This window comes from Zootermopsis nevadensis, unplaced genomic scaffold (genome assembly GCF_977971745.1).
Source record: "Zootermopsis nevadensis isolate Lab colony 2312 unplaced genomic scaffold, Znev_1.0 Znev_ptg000008l, whole genome shotgun sequence".
Classification (NCBI taxonomy): domain Eukaryota; kingdom Metazoa; phylum Arthropoda; class Insecta; order Blattodea; family Termopsidae; genus Zootermopsis; species Zootermopsis nevadensis.
In genome coordinates this window covers 453,312-475,113 of record NW_028259140.1, presented here as the reverse complement: position 1 = coordinate 475,113, position 21,802 = coordinate 453,312, and the positions used below count along the sequence as shown (strand labels likewise).

Sequence of the window (21,802 nt, the reverse complement as noted above, 5' to 3'; positions counted from 1 at the left end):
CTGAAAAATCGGGCGAATTTGCTCTTGAGATAAATTTCTGAGACAAAGTATGGACCATTTCTCACGAACGTTGTCAGAGTCTGCAGTGTTTCGAGAGACGAGTAAATGGCCCTTTACTGACTCAGTACTTCTGTCTGTCTAGCTCATCACATCACACGCGATACGAGTTCAAACCCCGCCGAGGCACATCCCCGGCGTAGTAGAAGTGACGCTTTCTTACAAGTCCAAGCAATTTTGTAAGGGAGCGCCAGGACGCTTCGTCTACGTATGTAAGTATGTATGCATGTACGTCGCCACAATATAGGCGACTATGACCTGTCAACATTGGATTATCACACACCCATGGAAAGTTACCAAATATTTTCCAAAGTGAATTGCTTTAGGACACATGGAATTCCTGAGACAGCCTCACAGTAAGAGCAAATTGAAGGAATACCAGGTCACTTCAAGTTAGATGATAGCTTTTCACTAAATATCATGACTCACATTCAATGGAAATAGCCTCAGCAGCTGTTACAGCAGTATAAAATAATAAAATTACCAACCAATCAGATCCCTGACAAGAAAACATCATTTGTTTCAAGTCTGTTCTTGTGCAAGCGATTCTGGTACACGTGACGTTCAGAAACAGTTCTACGCTAAATTCTTGATTCATCTTGAGATGTACTAAGCAATTAAAAAAATAGCTCGAATGAAAAGCACGACTGACTCTTTTGTTCCAGCGTTGAATGAGCCTACAATAGACTACGGGTTCCAGCGCCTCCAGAAACTGATTCCTCGGCACCCCGGAGACCCGGAGAAGCTTCCAAAGGTAATCAGATATCCGTACTTCATTACTTTACACAGCACACGCAGATTACATTACTGTAATTAGTAATGGTAAGAAGAACAGATAATATTAACGATGATAACAGAAAAGCTTGAATTAATTCTCGCTTTAATAAATGACGATATCGAAGGCTCAGGTTAGGTTAGGTTACACGATTAGTGAATAATGAACTGAAAGAGATTTTAAAGGAAGACGTCGTGGCCTAATTTAAGTCATATGCCTGAAGGGAAACCAGTCCGACGTCGGAACACAGAACTTCCAGAACATGGATCAGGAATGCTAACCACTAGACAGCAACAGTCAATGCAAAGCGAACATGGCCCTGAGAATACCCGGTAGAAAAGACAAGTCGTTAGGCCATCATCCGCGGGCAGCACCGCATTTACTTCAAAAAAGTGAGAGGAGCTGACTGTGAAAAAGGTTTTCGTTTCCACTTGTCTTTCGGTTGAGAAATTCTACAGATACTACAATTATCTTCCTCCCCTCCCCCTCCTTCCAGATTAATTTGTATCTACCGAAACAGCAGATGGAAAAAGAAGAAACGATGAATATGCAGAACAAAATGTTCACTCTGCTGATTAATTAACGTTTTAAATAGTAATAATAAGAAATAGGCTATCTCCTCGTTACTGCATTCTCAGGGCCCGTATGGTCTGTGTAATTACTGAAATCGAGCAGTTTAGGTCTTCGATAAGAGTTTCATCTCAGACTCTGGAGATACAGGCAATGATGCTTGATATTCTATGATTTATACCAGACACTCCTGGCTAAAAAAATGGGCGTTGCTTTAAACAGATGACAGCTACCTCCTTTCACATACCTGCCGATTCATCACACACAATTGTCTTATAAAGTCTCATTCTACACTATATAACGTCATCAGTTGGTAAAAATGTCATAAAATAAGCAATAAGAAAGAAACAATATTTATTCAATTATAAGAACGGAGTTTTCAGGGAAATGTAGAAGCGCCTTGGAAAATGGTTGTGACTTGTATTTGGAAGATGTCCGGTTCGAATTCCGGTCGGAACGACGGTTTCCTCGACAGACGATTTTCATGATCTTCCTCAGCTTCTCTCAGTAAAATGCTTGTATAATTTTAACCCTGAGATAAGCCATGGTAGCTTTTTCCTGCATCATTTCCGGTTCCTCTCACATGATCCATCACGAGTGGCAGATCAACACAAAATTCACTCCCTGCTGTTGTACAGCATTCGAGTCGGTCCCACCCACCTCCCGGATTCACAACCTGTCATCCTAGTTTCTTCCTCTCGGCGAGATACCACATCTCTTCTTAACACCCAATACATTAAAGTTTACCATCCCAAGGCCAATAAGAGCACGATCTTTTGCCACTCTAGATCCTCCATAACACATGCATAACAAAAATTGCTCTCTGACGTGCAGGAAATCATCCTGAAGCGAGCGGCGGACCTAGCGGAAGCCTTGTACAGTATGCCACGTAATAATCAGCTGGCACTATCAGCCCCACGCTCCCCTACAATGACCAACAACGGGATGTCTTCTGGCTTCAATACGTACACGGGTCAGCTGGCAGTCAGCGTGCAGGAGAACGGAAACGGTCAGTGGACTGAAGGTGCATATCCTTCCGCCTTTACGACCACACATGAAAAATAGTACCTACAGAGCTTTACGGATCAGCACTGTTTTGATTTTGAAACTCTTAAGAACAGGTTAAATTCTGGGTCAGATCGGAATCTTGCCTGTCAGAAGACCCCAAGATCTAATGACGTAAATTTTAAAGATATATCGATTTGAACATGCATAAAACACGATTACAGATGTACTTCTAACACAAAGGGGCAAACCCCCTCCGCATGAAGAAGTGCCTGAATAAAAACTTCCCTGACCGATGGATTAGCCGCGACGGTCCGCAGATTTGGCCGCTGCGGTCTCCAACATCACTGCTGTTGATTTTAGTGTTTTGGGTACACGAAGAACAGAGATAGAGAGGAACACTCCTCTGAATTGTCGATGCTAAAAAATACAGAAACAAATGACCCTGGATTCCCTCCGATGTTTCGCTGTTTCGCTGTTTCAGTATCCACTCCCATGTCAGTAACTTCCTTCTGTTTGTCTTACTGGTAGGGTTTTTCTTCTAGAGGAGTACGGACGGGCACAGAGTAGTAGCGTCTCTCCGCGAGGTGGCTACGGCTCCAGCGCCTCGACGCCTCACTCTTCTAATGGCGGCGGTTCGTATGTGACGGGGGCGTCCAATGGCGTCACGATGAACGGTAGCTACAGTACTTCGACGCCGACGGCGGGAACTGGCAACGGATCGGCAGCTCCGGGCGTTGGGGTCTCGCAACTTACTAACATGGGCGTCCCAGGTTCCCCCGCCACGTCGGGGATATTCAATTCTTCATCAAGTAAGACAAAATTCTCGTCTATTTTCAGACGCCACATTCCAATCGACGCCCGACAAAATAAATTAAATAGGCTGGGTATGGGGGAAGGAGTAAACAAAAATGCGTGCAGAATTTCGGTGTGGACATCTCTTGAAATAAATCCAAAACCTGCACTGACATTACTTAGACTTTAACGCAGATATTAGCCTCGTCTTTGAATTTTAAACGCCATGACCACCACTGAACGTTTTGAAATAGAATGTAATGTACCAAGATGAGAACAACATTTGGATCTGAGAGAGATGAACTAAAATATACATGGGGAAAATTACATAACGAGGGCGTTTATATATAACCTGTGCTCTTCAAATAGTTAAGTGGTTGAAATGATCAAGTGTCTATTACCGATCACATTCTCGAACTCCTCTGGGAATTTTATCCAAGGTTCCCTCCCCACGAAAAATATCCCCTCAGTCTAATCTTTTATTCCTGTAAATGACCATACATAAAAAAACTGCTCGCACCAGAAAATTAATCACGAATTTAATAAAATGTTGTTTGGTCTTGTACTTTATTTTCCTCCGCGGTTACAAGATTTTCAATTACAGTCAGACAGAATTTGATATTCTCTCTGCGATGAGTACGAATATGGCAGTCTGCTGGGTTGTAGCACCGTGCAGTCTGGCAGAAGTCCTTGCTGCCTCTATCATCAGGGCGAACTAATGCAGGCAACAGAGTCTTCTGAAACGTCGGTAGATTTCTACTGGACTACATTCCGCCACAACCCAGACGACAGCCATTCAAACTTTTTCAGAACAGGTTACAGAAAAGAAGAATTTACACGGGTGTGAGAAATAAAGAAAACTTGTTGAAAGACTAACAGAAATATATTTCTCTTTCAGGAGTTGGAAGCCTTGTGTCATCCCCCTTTGCAACGATGAACCCTTTCGCCCTGCCGACGTGTAATTCTCAAACGTACGGAACGAGTCCTTTACTTACTTCCGGCAAGTAACACGAGGAGGCGCTGTATTCGTAGACGTAAATACAATATCTAACAATGGGGGAGTGCAATGTGAGTGTAAGAAGAAATTCTCATCAGATACATAACCACCAGCATCATCATCATGAGCTCCTGAATCAATTCGAAACCAACGTAAGGAATTACAACGTAATCATCATCTGTAAAAATTAACTGGTATTAAGACAGGGAAAGGTGAGGTTGTCTTAAATACGCATCGATCTTCGTGTGTGTCTGTGCGTGCGTTCGAACGAGCTACATAATGAATAAATATACTTTCAGTCGATTACAAATGCCTGGAACAAATGTCCCCATCTTCACAACTGAATCTAACCCTTTAAAGCCCAGCGGTAATTATGTGTACCACAAGCTTCAAAAGTCAGTAACTGTGTATTTTTTACTTATAAATCTTGTATAATTCCCTGTGAAAACACCCGATTATATCCTTAAACACCGTTAATCTTCGTAATAGTGAAGTGTGGAGTTTTCTTTGCGGTACGGACTGGTTTCTTGAAATATTATTTAGACATGGTTCGGTTTCAAAGGGTTAATTCGCTGCAATTTCAGAATATCATGCATATCCCAGACAGATGAACAAAATGCGATGCATTCCATTGATTTTTTTATACTGAAAGGTCACTAAACTTAAAAACTTCGTGATACCAACTGTAAACTCTTCGGCGAACCTGGGCTCCACTAATTATACCTTAATGTCAAAAGAATCGTTTGTTTTGTGGCCTATAATACATCGATACATATCGCTGCCTTGTGGGAGAAACAAACACGTAATGTTGAACACGAAGGCAAAACTTCCTTATACATATATAACAAGATAGTTTTGTACAATTTGTGAATAACTTAAAGCGATCAAGATGCTAAGTGGTGAAGAATTCAGTGTACAGACAGTGAATGAAAACATTTCACGGAGCGAACTGTGAAGATATCACTTTTTTTATAATCTCGATATCAGACCCATATAAATATAAGAATATTCTCTAATTTTCCGTCTTGTACTATAATTTCCAGGAAAAAATGTAAAAACGATTACTCCACCTTACTGTACATACATAACCAATAGATATACGTTTATTTAGATTGTACCTACTTCTCGTGGAATTGAAGTGATCGTTTGTGTCTTTTTGAGAACGTAAACATATAAATATAAATATATAGACATAAAAATGCAACTACTTTGTCCGAATGCTCCATGGACCTCGGAAGGGAGCGACACAATACAGTAACATGTATACGATATTAAGATATTCTTCTAATATTCCGATTTTACAACATCCAGATATACCAAGTATTAGGCCAGCGCCTGTCTCAATCAACGGGCTTCAAATCCTTTTGTACACAACAGATTATAAGACGTTTTAAGCTGTTTTTCATCACTTGGGCAAACATCGAATATACAGCAATGATTTTTTCTATTCTGTTGTAATAAAACGTATAGCATTCTTTGTCTTCGAATAAAAATCTTAAAATTCTATTTTCGAAATAACGTTCCAAGATTCGTTCTGTTTCACCCGAAGAAGCTGTTGTTGGCTTCTCTAGAAGAAAAAAACAATGTTTTATTCCGATTATTAACTGCATAAATGCGATAAATTACCATTTATGACACTTAGAGCTTGGTTCTTATTCCTACAAGGCTGGTTTTTCTCATCTCGTCTGTTCTTCATTTATGTAGAAATTCTGACATTCAATTGTTATATTATTAACGCTGTCGAACTCTTATGTAATTTACTGCTCGCTATTGCGGGAATTATCATTCTGTTTGTTAAGCTAAGTGTTTTCTTAAAAGTTTATTAAAATATCGATGTACATTATTAAAAAGCGCTTTAATGACAAATGCCTCTATTTTCTTAGTATAAAACCTGGACGAAGCTCGCGGTCTTGGACCGCGACGGAGCTCTGAAAACGCGACGAACTTCGCACGTCTGTATCTTTCTCCGTTATCCTTCCCTTAGTACATAGTTCCCCACCAAAATCCTACGAGCATTTCTTCCTTCTGTGACGACTCACTCTGAACTATACCACTTTTATCAGTGAACGTCTCTACTTGTAGGTGTCGCATTAGTTACAGACTACGAGTTAACTCCACAGCACAGAAAATTTACTCAAGAGTTGACGGCAATTCAGGCTTATTAATGAAAAAATAGTAAATTCTCATCGTCTTCGCGAGAGAACGAACACAGGACACAAAGCCGTCTGCTTACACTTCAGTGTTACCCTTCCTCTGTCATCAGGCAGATTTCCATACGATTATTCCATTCCCAACCGTGCTACACGTCCTTCCAATCTCATCCCTTTAATGACATAATCACCCAAGCTACAAAGCTCCTATTTAAGTAATTTTTGTAACTTCAGCTGAGAATGTCGAGATCTTCGAGCCAAAGGACACGTAAAATAGAAACAAATATGACTCAATCGCTTAGGCGATGCCCCAACCCTCACGAATCAAGTTACAGTTATGACGTCACAGATCTGACCTTCAATCTCGCCGGCCGGCCGGCCGACCATCTGTTGGTTGGGAGCGCGGGTGGCGGATTTCAAAAGGGCGCTCGCTCTGAGAGCGTGTGGCGAAGACGGGCTTGCACTCGACCAAAACGGCGAGAGGAGCATTGGGGGGCATCCATCAGTCACGGCTTCAAGGTGCAAGAGTTTCGTTTGAAGGCAGAACCCCGATTCGAACCCGCTCCCTCGACACAGCTACTGCGATGTGGACTGATTTGAGTCAACGGGAAAGATAGACTCCCGTCGGCTTGTCAACGACCATTACTTTCCCCCACCAGATGCTCAAACATTGAAATTGGACCGATTAATTCTCTTTCCAACTACTGGGAACACCCATAGTCGGCTGTCCAGAACTGCTCGTTCAATACATTGACAGTGCCCTTCATCTGCAGCCTGAAGACACGTCAATCCGTGGTGACCCCAAAGCCACGACGTTCGACTTGTGTTTCAAGGCTACCCTCGGTAAATGGGGCGACGTGATTTTGTCTGGGTAAAGAGGTAGTTATGATCAGGCTTCATAAACATCGACTACGTCACATAGCATGTGTACCAGTCAAATGGAACACACAACCAACCTTTCACTGTGCCTCGCTCTGTCGTTGCCAACCAGAAACTGGATTATTGCTTACTTGCCCACCATTAACAGAAATATCCTGTCAATTTTTGGGTTTCATATTCTAGACCAAAGTTACATTATAGCGGGATTAATGTACGAAAGATGCCACTAAATATATTTTTAAAAAAATCATAAAATAACAGGAGAATTTCATAAAAAATATTATCATAATCCAATGCGTTATGTTGCATAGAAATGGATAATTATCGTAAAAATTATTTTACAATTTAAACGAATTAAAACAAACGAGTTTTTACCAAGCTACAATGATTTATGCAGTAAAATTCCAAAATTATACTTCATAATATTCAAGTACGTGACATAAGTTAAACCCGTAACGCTTATTGCTTGGTTGATTATTAATTATGGAAAATTATCGACACGGGAATTCCACGGCTGAAAATCGGTCGACACACAATGGAACATTCTAGAACATTCTGGAAACATTTCTTTGCTGTGCAGCTAGATATTAGCATAACACGTGACGTTCAGTTGACTTATATTGCACGTAAGAGAACTTCAAAATAATTCGCATGGTTTCTGTAAGTCTGCCACGAGGTGAAACTGCACATAAAACGGCTTTCAGAACAACCCTCGTCCGGCATTACGTTAGCACGAAGCGTGGGAACTATTTTCACAAACAGAACACGAATTTAATACCCCGACATTTCGGCAGCTACACTCGGTTAACAATAACGCATTAATAACACAGATTAAATGTAGTAAAGCATGCAAATTTGTAACTTACATTTGGTTCTAACTAAATTCTTAGGTTCACTTACAGCGTGACCGTCAGCCATTACCGCACAGCACCACACTACGAGGCATGACTGATGACGTAGTATGTCAGGTGACCGAGCCTAACGCATGGTAACTTGAAGGTCGTTCATACCAGCATCATCTCCGTGACCAGTGATAGTACGTGGCAAAGATACTCGCTCACAGTACACGTGTTTTAATCGATTTATTTTGAATGATTATGTTTTGATAGTTTGAAACATTCAATTAACAACCTCACTGCCTTTCTCGGTCCACTGTGCAATGCATCTAATCAGGGCTTCTGCGCTCCCAAGTTACGTTTCTCATTACGAGAACTGTCGTGAAACCGGATATGTCGAAGGCTGAAATAAGAGATATAGATTGGGAGTACAGCACTGCTTTTGCGATTAGTTCTGTTGGCAGAACAATATTCTTTGTTATTACTATCGTTATTAACAAGTGATTGGTTCAGTGCGCGCGCCTTCTCCCTCTTTGAAGGGACGCGGAAAACTCGCCCTCACTCATACAGAGTTAAAACACCCTGTTGCTGGTAAAACACTAATGTGTTTGAGGACAAAACCAATTATGTTCCACACAAGGAAGGATCCTCTCTACTGCGTACTTTATTTGAATTTCGCCTTGTGCTCAGTCATCCATTTCTCGCCCTTATTCGTCTTTCTCGCTTCATTCTTGAAGCCTCAAGTAAGCTAAAACGAGTGATGGCTTTGGTTGCTAATAACGCTGCGTGCCCTATGTTACAGCCCAGATTAGACGGCTTACCTCCAATCCAGTGGAAACATTTGATAGTGCCACCCCCCACAGCCGGTTGCTTGTTGATGGGAATGGAAACAATAAGTTACTAACCCCAATCTAGGGGTTGGAAATCTATGAGCTTCTGTTTTCAATTTGTTTTTGCTCGCTGATTCTTCTAGTGAATGCGTTCCTAAGTCCCAGCAAGTCTCGACACTGTCGATAAATATAAGAATTCTTTCTTAATAATTCTAAATAACAACTCCATGGAGTGGAGTCCATTTTGGGAAGCTGATAGTCGCTCAACTAGTCAAAATACTCATCCCTCTTGAATGTAACCCAAAGGTTCATTACCACGGTCACAAAAGCCCTGTTCCTTCTCCCTCTGTCGTGGTACGTAAATCACATCTAGCTGTCTATATTCTTCACATCAGGGAATATTATTTTGCCTTTCGTTCCGACAATATCGCGTCATTTTCTAGGGAGAGAGCGACGAGATCTGAGGAATGTCGCACGCACGAACGACAAATCGCGAGTTTTGTGTGACCCATAAGGCAAAGCGACTCTTTCTTGCGCAGAGACAGATCACGGCACTGCTGTAGATGCTGAATTAACAAACTAATTTTTTTTCCTTATACGTCACAGCTTCTCCGTTGTTAAATCTCGTTACTGACCAGAACGTGTACATTTTTTTTTAGTTTACCGCGAGTGTTAGACTAACCGAACCCGACTTGATGTAATTTGCAATTCCAATAATAACATAATCCGCTGCCATCTGACAAGCCAGATAGGAAACAAAAGAGATGGCGTAGTGATGAGGGGATTGAGAATGGAAGGTGAGGGGGTGGCAAGGGGGAGTAACTGTATCCAGGGACCGGATGCTGCCCGTTAGAGATCTGTCGAGTCTGACATGTGTCACTTCCTGATCTGGCTGGTGGCCTGTAAACAGTGAACATTGTAGTAAAGTCCACCCCCCACCCCCAAATCACCCCCGTCTACCCTAAGCAAATATCAGATTCTACCACAGTATTTCTGATGCCCCCCCCCCCCCACATACTCATTCTGTATTCCCCCACCTCAATTCCTCCCATACAGAAAATTCCGAAAACATTACCGGTTTGAGATTTCAGGTAGGTATTTATAATAATGCCGGTCTATACACAGTATCTAAACTACATTTTAAAAAATAATGGCCCATGGGAGTCCTTCCGCATTATGGGGCTGGTCCCTTCGGCATTTTTTTTCAGAATTAACCATTTGAGCGAACCTGGAACCTTCAATAGTTTATGTAAAGGCTATGTATTTTGTTAATGCTACATACATACACGCGATAGCCGATCCTCGCACTTTCACGGTTCGGTTATTTTCGGGACAGTTCGGAAATAATCGCGGTTGATACGTCCCTCGTAAATAATAAGACTTCAAGTAGAGACGTCATTGAGGAGAGGAAACATGAATTAATTGCTGTAGTTTATAATGAATTTATTATGCAGATAATCTACGTCAAACAAGTATCATCACCATACTTATTAATAATCACTGAATCACAGCGAAGCCCCGATCCTTGGCTCAGCTAAATCACCAGTATCATAATCACAAATTACATCAACGTTGAGTCTTCGGAAATGTAAATCTTACACAACTCAGCGCCCGGCGCGAGTCTTACAGATATATACAATACTAAACCCGACATTCCATATTTTTACCACTGAAGCACAAAAATCTTTCAAGCAAGTTACAGGGAATAGCGATCAAAAATCTCACAGTGACGTTTCTTTCACATGAGATGCAATGGTAATACCGACATGACTCGGTGTCCAGGGACTCGTTTATGAATATGGAGCGCAGTACGTGAATATGACGTTGTCTCAGACCTTGAAGATACTGTACGCCTTCAGTATCGCCACGTCAGGCCCATGTTCATGTGTTTGTATCCCTGTGGGTGCAGTGGCACCACTGACTTGCGCCTGTAACCCACCAGAGGGCCATTGAAGCAGGAAGTCGTGAATACACAATGAGCAGAAACAAGGTCAAAAATGAAGAGAAGAAAAGTACGCAGACGTACAGTGGGACGTAGGCTAAGTGATGACTGCATTAACTGAAGGGTGTTCCAGAAACATCGAACTCAAAGCGGGGACGAATTTACTGAACTCACGTTTCGGAGCGCAAATGCGCACTCCTCTAGAGTCTTCTGGGTCTGGTAAAAGTTTACCGACGTTTCAGAGGCCCCTGTGGAAGGGAGTCACAAGATACTGCAGAAGAATACACGATGAGGAGCTTCATAATTTGTATGGGAGACCTAAGATGTGCATACAAAATTTCAGTTCGAAAATGCGAAAGAACTGACGATTTAGAAATTAAAGTAAATCTTGAAGAAGTAAGATGTGAGGATGTGGACTGGATTCAACTGGCTGAGAATAGAAACCAGTGGCGAGCACTTGGGAACACGGTAATGAACCTCAGGATTCCAAAATGACGTAAATTTATTGATTAACTAAGCCACAATCAGCTTTCCAAATAGGAGTCTGCTCAGAGGATTTAGAATCGGTTGATGATTGCGAATGAGGGACAGAGACAGACAAGGATGGAGGTTAAGTAAGGTATTAGCACAGAATTTACGTGGAGAGACTGAAGAAAACCTCATACGTCACAGCCTTCGGGCCAAGAATCGAACTCAGAACTCGGCAATAACAATAATAAATGAATAACTAGTCAGATTTTGCATTCGATATACAATGCTGACAATGTCAGTTTTTTCAAAATAATACAATTTTAAATAATTTCTCTTAAATATTGTTGCACAAACTATGGTTAGCAAAGGCCTCTTCGGAACAGAACGACGCTTTCCGTCATGCAACGGCGAGGCGATCAGGGTGTGCGCTCCATTCTTCGGTCTCTTAACCAAATTAAAAATAAAGAGCTTAAGGGGTGGGGGTGGGGGGTGGAATGTTTTCGAGCGAAACTGCCTTCCCCTAAATGAATATACTTAAACGGGTTTCATTGCGTTCATAATTCTCGTCTCCATTAGAAGATTGTTTCCCTCTGATGGGCAGATATGTGTAGCAAATGATAATGAGAGATTTGTGCATGCACACAGCCGACCACAGCCCTTGATGTTTGTCCGCTCCAACACTGAGATCCTAGAGTCGAATCCTACTGAAGGCACACGGCCGAGATCATCCACCAAAGAAGGAGACAAAACAACTTTTTCTAAGCGGACACAAACAAGTTTATAAACATTTCTGAATTTGAGCGGAGAATAATGTTTCATAACCTGTATTTTTTACCCTCAAATCAATGAGCATAGGATGGGCGATGCATGCAGCACGAAATATGACGTCACTGCTTCATCATCCCAAAAATAAAAAAAAATTAATGACATTCTCAGAGAAAGATAGTGCATCTAAATTGTGTTGTATGACTATAGCACTTGTCGGTAGAGAGCACTTGAGATACTAGACATAGATTGAAGGATAATATTAAAGTGTATCTTCAGATAAGACGTTACGATGGAGGCAGGTGGCTCAGGACACAACCAAACTGTGTAACGACGACACGGGTTACTGATTCCTAATGTAACGGCGAACCTCCGAGGTGCCCGGAAACGTCGGTGAACTTCCATCAGAATACACGGCGCCACACAGACATCTTCGCATACCGTAGAAATTATACCCTCTCAACGTGATTAGCCATTGTCTAACCTGAGTGGCACTTACGTCACGACGTGTCGGCCTTCCACTTGCGTGGTATCTATGACGCGATCACCGGAGAAGCGGTGATCTCATTGTTTGCACTTGGAGATAACATGGCTGTCAGATGAGAGAATCGGACATTCCACCGCGAAATGACTAATATACCCGATTTGCGTGTCTCGGTGTCCGTTTCTCGACGAACCTACGCAAGGGACACAAGACTTGATGGAGTGGCGTGAGAAAAACACGACACCTGGCGGCCGACGGGTACTGTATTTAGCTTTACGACTGTTGACATGTGGCAATTTGAAATACTTTCAAATCAATTTTAATAATATCCTCCCACCAACGCCTGGATCTCCCAAGCACTCTTTTCTATCTGTATATTCTGACTAAGATTCTGCGTTCAGTCCTCTCCATTCCTATGCGTGCTGAATGCCCCGTCCATCCTAATCACCTTCACGAAAGGCATCTACGAATCACTGGTTCCGTACGTCTTAGAGACGAACGGGCAAAGCGAGGGGCCGCTGTTCTGGGGCCAGACAACACATGTGCCAGGCATGGAGGTCAGTTTGCACCTCGTGCTACTGAATCAATATGAATGCCGCTGTTTACATGTGATGACGACAGGTAGAAAAACTAGGACACTCTCGGAAAGAAACACTTCCCTCCAGGGTGACATCCGATTACATGTTTCTTCCAACCGTACACACTAGTTGCTCTCGGTCAAGGTAGGAGCCAGTTCAACAACCTAACATATCATCGCCGGAAGATGTTATATGGGCTAATGTACCTACGTATATAATTATTGAATTTGTAAACTATTGTTTGGGCTGAAAAGTGGGGCACAAACCGCGAGTCGCTCCTGCGGAAAATCCTCCGTCGTCCCAATAGTCGCGATGCACAAGTGCGGAGAATCGCGGGTCCGGACGAGTGTCACGTGGATGAGGTGTGTTGGGGGAAGTACCGCTTTGTCTGTTTGCCATGGCAACAGAACTTTACCGTAATAGAAACAGAAACGTAATGTGGATCTACACAATTATTACTTCTCAACCTGTTCAGACACGTTTTTCGAAGTGTTGGGCTTTTGGTTTGACGCACACCGAAACTACCACGCGGTCGAACAACCACAACCTACAAAATGGGTTCGTTGAACTGAACAAATTAAGTAACTAGGCTATAACACAACTAAACTAAAACTGAGTAATTAGCAATTAGCAATAATTCTTGTACACCTGATGAAGCTACAGCTTTCTACTTTTATGAAAAGTTTTAACGTGGCGTCGTATGACGAAGGGTAAACACTCTGCATCTGTCTTCTTAATTGTAAATGTCAAAACCACGGCCACGATGGAAGGCGCCGCGAGTTTCGACAGAGGTGGCGTGCGGGTTGCCGATATCCTCCATCAAGAAATTCCCAGCACTCAAGTTCATCTTTGGTAATTCCCTGTGAATCATTGCAACCTATTTATTTTATTATTTACGTTTTCTTGAAAAATATTATATCGGATATTTCTGGTCACTGAAGAGGAAAGGATGAGGAAGGAAGTGGTCATGACCTAATTTAAGGCACAACCTCGCCACCTGTCCAGAATGCGTGATAGGAAAACCACAAACCAATCGGATTGGACGGTCCCCGGACGAGTTTAAACCCGGTTACTCCCAGACACAAAGCAGGAGTCCAGCACAAGCCCGCGGCTTTCGGAGGAACTCTAAAGACCTACGCAGATGACAAATCGTGTTCAAAGAAAAGAAATGAAGAAGGCAGGATTGGTATTGAATGGAGATAATGCTTAGAGCAACCTGAGTTGCGGTTCCGTGGACTTTGTTTGGTGACGCTGAATCAGTGCCGGCTATGTGAGCGGTAACACGTACCTCAGCGCTCAGTGTCACAACATGATGTGTCCATACTTATTCGTAAACAAAGGCCTTCTCCCCCTCCCCCTCCCACCCCTGCCCAAGGTTAAGGAATGAACAGATTTGGATCAGAAGATAGGCAGTGCTCGGTGTGACTGTCGTGTGACGTGCTCGATTCTGGTGCGAAGGCAAACAGCACATGCCGTCCGGATGGGTCTCTTTTCGGAAACGTAAGTAAGCCGCCTCTCATTAGATCGGTAACCATACGACTGATTGATTGATTGATTGATTGGGAGTTTTACTCCATACGCGGTTCATTTGGTGCTCGTGTTCTTCGTAAGCTGATATACCATTGTTTTTGTTACCATAGCAACCGCAGAACTAACACATAAACAGAATAAACAAGATGGAAGTGACACAGGCGTCTTGTCGCCGCCTATGTTGTCACGCAGAAATAGTGAGGCCGAGATATCACGTTCGTAGCATGGGAAGAGTTAAACAAATTAAAATAATTATTTAAAATTGAAGTTGGAGCGATTACTTGTCTGATATACATCGAAAATGCCGTGGGATGATCATCGCAAATCTGTTACAACGGGTCGACGTCACAGAGATAAATGTGGTATCGTAAGTAGGGAGATTCCAGTGGCTACACGATTTAGAAAAAAAAGAAATGGTAGTCATGTAGATTTCTTTCGCCCGCATAAATAATAATAAATTTAATTTTATTACGAAAATTAAACTGTAAAAAAAAATACAGCCTGCGACCTGAGCAGGATTTCTGATGATGTCATGTGGAATTGAAACCCGAGAGATGTCAGAGAGCCGATTTGAATGTTCGTAATTAACAGTTTTCTCGGAGGGATGTGGATTTCTCAACAACAGAGACAATGTAGGCCTATATTTCGAAAAAAAAAAAGCATTGGTTATCCAGCCTAAGAATTCTGGAGTCTCAGCTGAGTTCCCATAGCAACGCGTTTTGTTGAATGAACAATTTCATCTCTCGTGGCGTGATCATTTTTAATCTTGATTGCGATTTAATCTATTTACCGAGTGAGATCTCTGTATGAAAATCGTTATGGCGTTCAACACAAACTATTCAGTTGCTGAACCAAAACAAGAAACCAAATACTTGAGAAACAAGATTGGAGAAGTCTATCGTCCTCTTTGAAGTGCAGTGACGTTACAAAAGTTTGCCTGATGTCACATCACGTAGGTCCATTTCGCACTAATGCGCTCCATGGCCATTGCTGCATCTTAGGTCATTCATGCGCTGATGCAATACAAGGCAATTGTTGCTCGAACAATGGACTTCGGTAGTTTTAGCTCTGAGATCCGAGAAACATTTTACACAATAATTATTATTGTAGGTACACAACTCAACATCACTTACAATAAATATGCACGGTTCTAATTTTAATTTAAAAACGATGTTTCGGACAGGACAGGACTAGGTCTACCGATTGATTAAGCACAACAGAGTAGGTTTTACCTGATAACACACACCAATCTCCGAAACGTCGTTTTAATTAAGACTAGGACACTTAGGACGTTTGTTATTGTCATGATACATCGTCACAAACATTCAAAGTTAATTTAAATTATTATATTCCTTTTTATTAATTTCTCATACTCACATATGAACGTTTATGCTTAGGTCTCATAGTTCGCAAAGTACCTACTAGATGGCACCACCTCTCATCTAATCTCGATTTCTGCACAGGGATTAATCGAGCTGACCTTGTCAACAGCTGACTAGCAAGTTTCGCAGTAATGGCGCGGTTTTCTGATGGTGGACGCTTACGAAAGTGACTAAAGGATAATTATAGAAGTGATATACACGGAAAAAGCTATTCAGATATGTTTAAAAAGTGAGTATAGAAGTGATATGTGCTATTCAGTGATTCAGTTGTGTTTAAGGAGTGATATAATACACGTAATGAGTGGTTCAGTTAATGCTAGCTGTCTTTGCAGATGAAGACACCCACTACAGCTGAAGGTAAGGAATGTTTCAAAACTGTGTTTAATTCATTCATGTCTGTTCAATACACTGTAGGATCTTAAATAAGGGTAAAATCTGGCGGTAAAGGAACTGGGACAAGGGTGGCAATGTACAGCCTGCGAAACAAGTCAGTACGGCCACAGGGAATTGGTAATACGTTATCATGACCGCGTAACAAGTTTTACGTTTTGTAAATGGTACACTTTAAATAAACATTTATTCGGATTAACCACATTTTGGATGTACGTCTTAAAATTTGCGTACCCACACCTGGAGGTAAAGTGGGGTTTACTGCAAATTCGGTTTAACGCCGTGTCACCTGTGACGTCAGCATCACGAATAAAAGCGAGCCGCGGCCCGGGTTCTATTCTTGGCAGAGAGGTTAGGTTAGGTTAGCTTAGTTTCTGAACTCGGTGTTTCGGACTCGCTGAAATGCAGCCGGCACAAATCGCCTCCTTGTCTCTAAGAAAAGGCTCGTTTTATCTGTTACGTTCTGCAGCTTGCGCTGTATTTAAATAATTTCTGCAAGAAAACATATTTCAAGAAACGCGAACTTGACTTTGGTGGCGCCTACGGTGAGGTATGGCGGGGTTTTCGTTTGGCGTTGGTCTGCTTTTGTGTTGGTGCGTCTGACAAGAATATGGGTCACCCGCCGCGAAGATTTCATATTTAATTTGCTTTATAAAGACATTCTATAAATTCTGCACTTTGAATTACGGTGGTCTAGCGGTTAGAACGCTGGCCTTGTAATCCTGGGGGTCTCGGGTTCGATTCCCGGCGGTGCCCGAATTTATAACTTGTGTTGGGCAAGGCCGTGGTCTAGGCAACACGGAGTTTTCCTCCGTGGCATCCCAACAATTACTCCATTCACACACAGAAGAAGGCAATGGCAAACCACTTCTGGATCATCTGCCAAGAACGTATATGAACAGGTCCCAGTCCGAGAAAAGGATGGAAGGATCCTGTTCATATGGACCTGTCGTCAGACAGAACACTAAATAAAATAATTTAATAAAGATTGTATGTATTCCCAACACGAAAGAAGGTAATTCCCATCAATACTGACGGGTAATACGACCTTAGTTATGGTCTAAGTACTTTTTACTTAGCCGTAGGCTGCAGCTCGCAACTAAGTTCTTAAATCGCGTTGAATACAAGTGAGTTTCCTCTGCATATGTAAGTAACTTGTGAGTTACGTCAGGTCCTTGTAGTGATACGTGTGAACCGCATTATATATCCAGTTTACAGAAGAGGGCGGCCTCTGTTTTAAACGAAATTAAGTCCTTCCTTGAAACACTCAGGTCTATTTGAAACATGTTCCCACCTCTTGTATATTCTTTTAGGTTTTTAACTAGTCGAGAATGCGAGATGAAGTGGTCCATTGGGACTGTAAGATCAATAGGCTATGAGGTCTGTAATTCCATATACATGCACCTTGCTGAAAGGATGCTTGAAAAGCAGAGTAAAGTAAAAAAAGAGTTTGTGGTTACGTTCGCCGTATGGTATAGCCCCCTTGAGAGTGTATATCTACAACCAGCCATACAAAATTGCGGAGAAATGGAGTGAGGGAGGGGACGAAGCATTTTCTCTGAACAGGTACGTGGTGCTCTGCCCCTGCGTTCTGAAAACATCCACCAGTCATTTGCTCAGATTTACTGTCCATCTCAACGTCTGTGTCCTTTTTTAAATTGATTTTAAAAAATCTAATCTTAGGCACTCTAAAATGGAGGCTGTTAGCATCACGTGTTACCACAGTAGACTAAAGGAAAGATATCTATTCCACACTCCACTATGTTTCATGGTTCAATTAGAGCATCATTAATATTAATTTGCCGTTATTAGGGTTATCAAATTAAGAAAGAGGGATGGGCTTAAACTGTAGCACGCATTGGAGAGATGAGACATTTGGAGCGGAAAACATCGAAGAAATAGACCACATAGAAAACCTAGGAGTGGATCTGCACTACATTTGGACAGGGCCTGGTCTCTTGCGAATAGGTAATGGACCTTCGGATCCCATGAATGTTGCCAAATTTCTTCTTGTAACTTTCCTGATGACCACAAATGAGCGGGCGTAGTTTTCCTCAACACGTGACCACCCTCACTTTACAATTAACATCAATTAACAGAAGTCGCTAATTTGTTCGTATCCATTTAAGAATTACGTCTCAAGCAAACAGAAAACTCTTCCGTGTCGAAGGAAACATTTATGCACACGTGAGACTGAGGAACCATCGCGCAGACAATGTTTATGGTGTGAACTGTACATGCTTCCTTATCTGCTACCCCTCCCGCCCCACTGATTCCTTTGTTTTACTTCGAACGGTCCTCAGACGCGCAGATTCGCCCCGACTACAGAAATAACCTAGAACACTACACGGCATCACGACCTTCAATTTCGTCGTCCAGATCTCAGTGTCCAGCGTTCTTTGCGCGGCTCGATCGGAAAAGTACAAGAACTTGAAAGTGGTCGCTTGTGGTCTATTTCAAGACACGTGGATCAAACGCTGGGATGAATCTTATCTTAGATAACGAGTAGGCCTATAAAATATCATCACATACATGGCAAATAGGCTAGAGCATTTTGAAACAGGAGGTACGCGATAGTATGGAGGGCTACCAACAGATGGCAGAAGTGTTAAAACAGTGACTTTCAATGTCGGTGCCACTCGCCAGATGGCTCACTCTCCTGGGACAATATTATTCTCTTAAAAACAATTTGGATTCGCGGGAGTCGTGGTGGATCTCAGGATTCACCGCCTTTAATAATTTTGTCCAACTGTTGAACACAAAGACTACATTGCCTTTCCGAGAGTCAATGATGTCCCCTAACGCCATTTATGTCGGTCAGAGAGGGCCACTCAAAGAACTGGAGAAAAATTCATAAAGATAAGGCCTGATGTGCCTGTCTGTAGGTTGTTCCGTTCTGTTATCGCGCAATAACACACTGGCCCACATTTCTTTCGTGTGTTTTAGATAAGCATTTATATCTTCAGTTTACGTCCATGTTCAAAGGTGATTACTGTATCGTGGTTTTCTTTGTAGGTTGCCATCCATAACGGGTCCTGGGTCGCCGGTTTATTTAAATTTAATCGCAGTGAACCTGAAATGTTGCCAAGAGTTTTGCAAACTGCGCGAGAATTCTCTTTGGCAGACATGGATTTCTTATATTCTTTTTTGGTACAGATCGATACAGAATCAGGGCCTTAAATCGATTAACACCGCGTTAAGTAATTTTACGAATTTCTCTGTCTGAATATTCGGCTTTTACGGATGTCGCAGAGACTTTCAAAAAAATATTCGAAATTTATTCGGTTAGTGTTTCTTGGGGTCATAAGAGCAGTGTCCTATATCAACTGTTTCAGTGAATGACAACTCTCTTCAACACGCTTAGATTACTTGTCATACGGAACCAACCGGGCAAAGCATGGGTTCTAACAACATGCAGCAAAGTCCATGTCGAGAAGCTGCCAGTCGCTAAGTTAGTCAGTTTATTCTCCCTGGAACGCGAATGTTCATCCCCTTTTCCCACAAGACCCCCCACCGCCAGTCCACCCCCTGTTTTATGACAATTCATTTTAATATTATCTTCCTATCTACGCCTAGGTCTTCCCATCAGGTTTTGCAACTAAAAATCTCTGCATAAATGTCTCATTCCTCCTTGCGTGCTACATGGCGCGCCTGTCTAATGGAGTGCCACTTGTGCAAGAATTTGCCTGCGATTCAGCAGACGTTCGGTCGACGTGGTAATGAAAACGCGAACACCTTCCGTCTCGCGCGATTTTATTTCGTGGTTGATCGATCACCTTCGTCATCAATCGTGATTTAGTCAGACGCGAGAGTGATTTATTCTCTGGGAAAGAAATCGGGGTGACGAAGACACCGGGCCAGAGGAGGCAGACACGTGGGTCTCGGCAGTACCAGAGCGATGTTGGCAGCACTGAAACAAATGGACTTTCCCTCATTTCCATCTGCTTGATTTTGTATCTAATTTCAGTAGTGATAATTCACAATTTGTGTTCCTTCCCAAGTGCCATTAGGGGGATGAAATCAAGGAGCATGAGGTGGTCAGGCATGTAGCACGCATGGGGAAATGAGAAATGTCTTTATTACTATTAGGTTCTATTATTTTTACGGTGGCTCTGCGTAGACGCGTATTATCAACTAGTACGAGGGAACGTTGGGGCCGAATAGTTGGCACTCCTGATTCTATTCTCCGACGCTATTTAATCTCGTAAATTGAAAACGTGGTTCATTTAACCACCCCGCGAATAAATAAAATAGTGCAGTACAGACATTAATTTGTTTGCAGGCGAAACACTTGCAGCTGTAATAACAGAATCTTTCTGAGTGTTTGAAAATTAGTAGTTCACATTATGCACGACGATTTTAACATGTCTCTTGATATTTTCCATGGACTGTACTGCATTCAACGATTTCTTGAAATTACAAGTTTCAATTCTGGCCACTACGTGGCGGTGTAATGCCTCTGACGTAGCACTTGTCTTCGATTATCGTCCGCTAGATGGTAGACGCTTCCGCCAAAAATACGCGGCACTTTCGAATTAATTCTCAAATAGTCGGTTCATATGTTTGCAGCTCAAGAGTGCACGATCTGTTTACAGAAATTACATTTCAGTTAAAAGTAAGGCTATCAAAATTCTAATCGAAACACGTTGTCTGACATTAAGAACAAAACAAATAAGAGAAGTGGTTGCTACATTTCAGAGTTGTCCTCTACAAGATTTGCATCATTAATAAATGAACATCAAGGCCCTTCAGGTATTCGGAACAAAATTTTTGTACTCCAAACCTGAGTCTGAATCTCCACGATTCCACGGGAACTAACTCTCTGACGCACCGGCAAAGACAAATGAGAGTCTGACGCGAGGATGGGAATAGCCTCAGGTTGATGGCTCAATACAGGAGGCGTGGAATGGTTTTGGTAAATGAATATCTCCTTCTTTTGTGTGTTGCAACCCAGTGCAGTCCCCCTGCATTCCTCTGTCTTTTGTTTCTTGCGGGCTGTGATGTAACCACAGCATCTCCTCTGGTTTGTCTGCGTATCTGAGTAATAATGAAGACATGTGCCATGGACTGTCGCTCTTTCAGAACGTGAGAAGGTCAAAGTAATCGCGGGTGACCTAGCAGAGAAGTTACTTCATCCGTCGTTCGATGAAAAGGCCAGTCGATGCTGTTAAGCTACGTCTGTAAAAGCGTCAGATTAAAGGAACGGCACGGATTGAGGGTGTTGGGGAGAATGTTTCGACCTTAGAGGGAGGAAGTGACGGAGACCGGAAGCTCCACGCGTTCTTTACGACGAAGAGTAACACTCCCGACGCCTTGTTCCCGCTACACATTGATTTGTCCCCGGAATATTTCTGGGCGTAGGCTGC

At 42.4% G+C, this 21,802-nt stretch overlaps 1 protein-coding gene and 1 long non-coding RNA gene across 5 annotated transcripts in view; both read left to right on the top strand.

The window, feature by feature from the left end:
- Positions 1-6,056, top strand: part of kn (EBF transcription factor knot) — a 135,147-nt gene extending 129,091 nt beyond the window's left edge. For 3 of the 4 annotated variants that reach the window (XM_022083937.2, XM_022083929.2, XM_087344769.1), the window contains exons 10-14: positions 143-269; positions 723-811; positions 2,237-2,426; positions 2,953-3,219; positions 4,101-6,056. In XM_022083937.2, the coding sequence (XP_021939629.2) occupies positions 143-269; positions 723-811; positions 2,237-2,426; positions 2,953-3,219; positions 4,101-4,210 (783 nt within the window). In that variant the 3' untranslated portion in view covers positions 4,211-6,056. The remainder of the gene's footprint in view (positions 1-142; positions 270-722; positions 812-2,236; positions 2,427-2,952; positions 3,220-4,100) is intronic. The other variant, XM_087344768.1, reaches the window with a different exon arrangement.
- An 8,724-nt stretch (positions 6,057-14,780) lies between these two features.
- Positions 14,781-21,802, top strand: part of LOC110839688 (uncharacterized) — a 129,736-nt gene continuing 122,714 nt past the window's right edge. The window contains exons 1-2 of the long non-coding RNA XR_015534086.1: positions 14,781-15,031; positions 16,062-16,403. This is a non-coding gene — a long non-coding RNA (uncharacterized LOC110839688). The remainder of the gene's footprint in view (positions 15,032-16,061; positions 16,404-21,802) is intronic.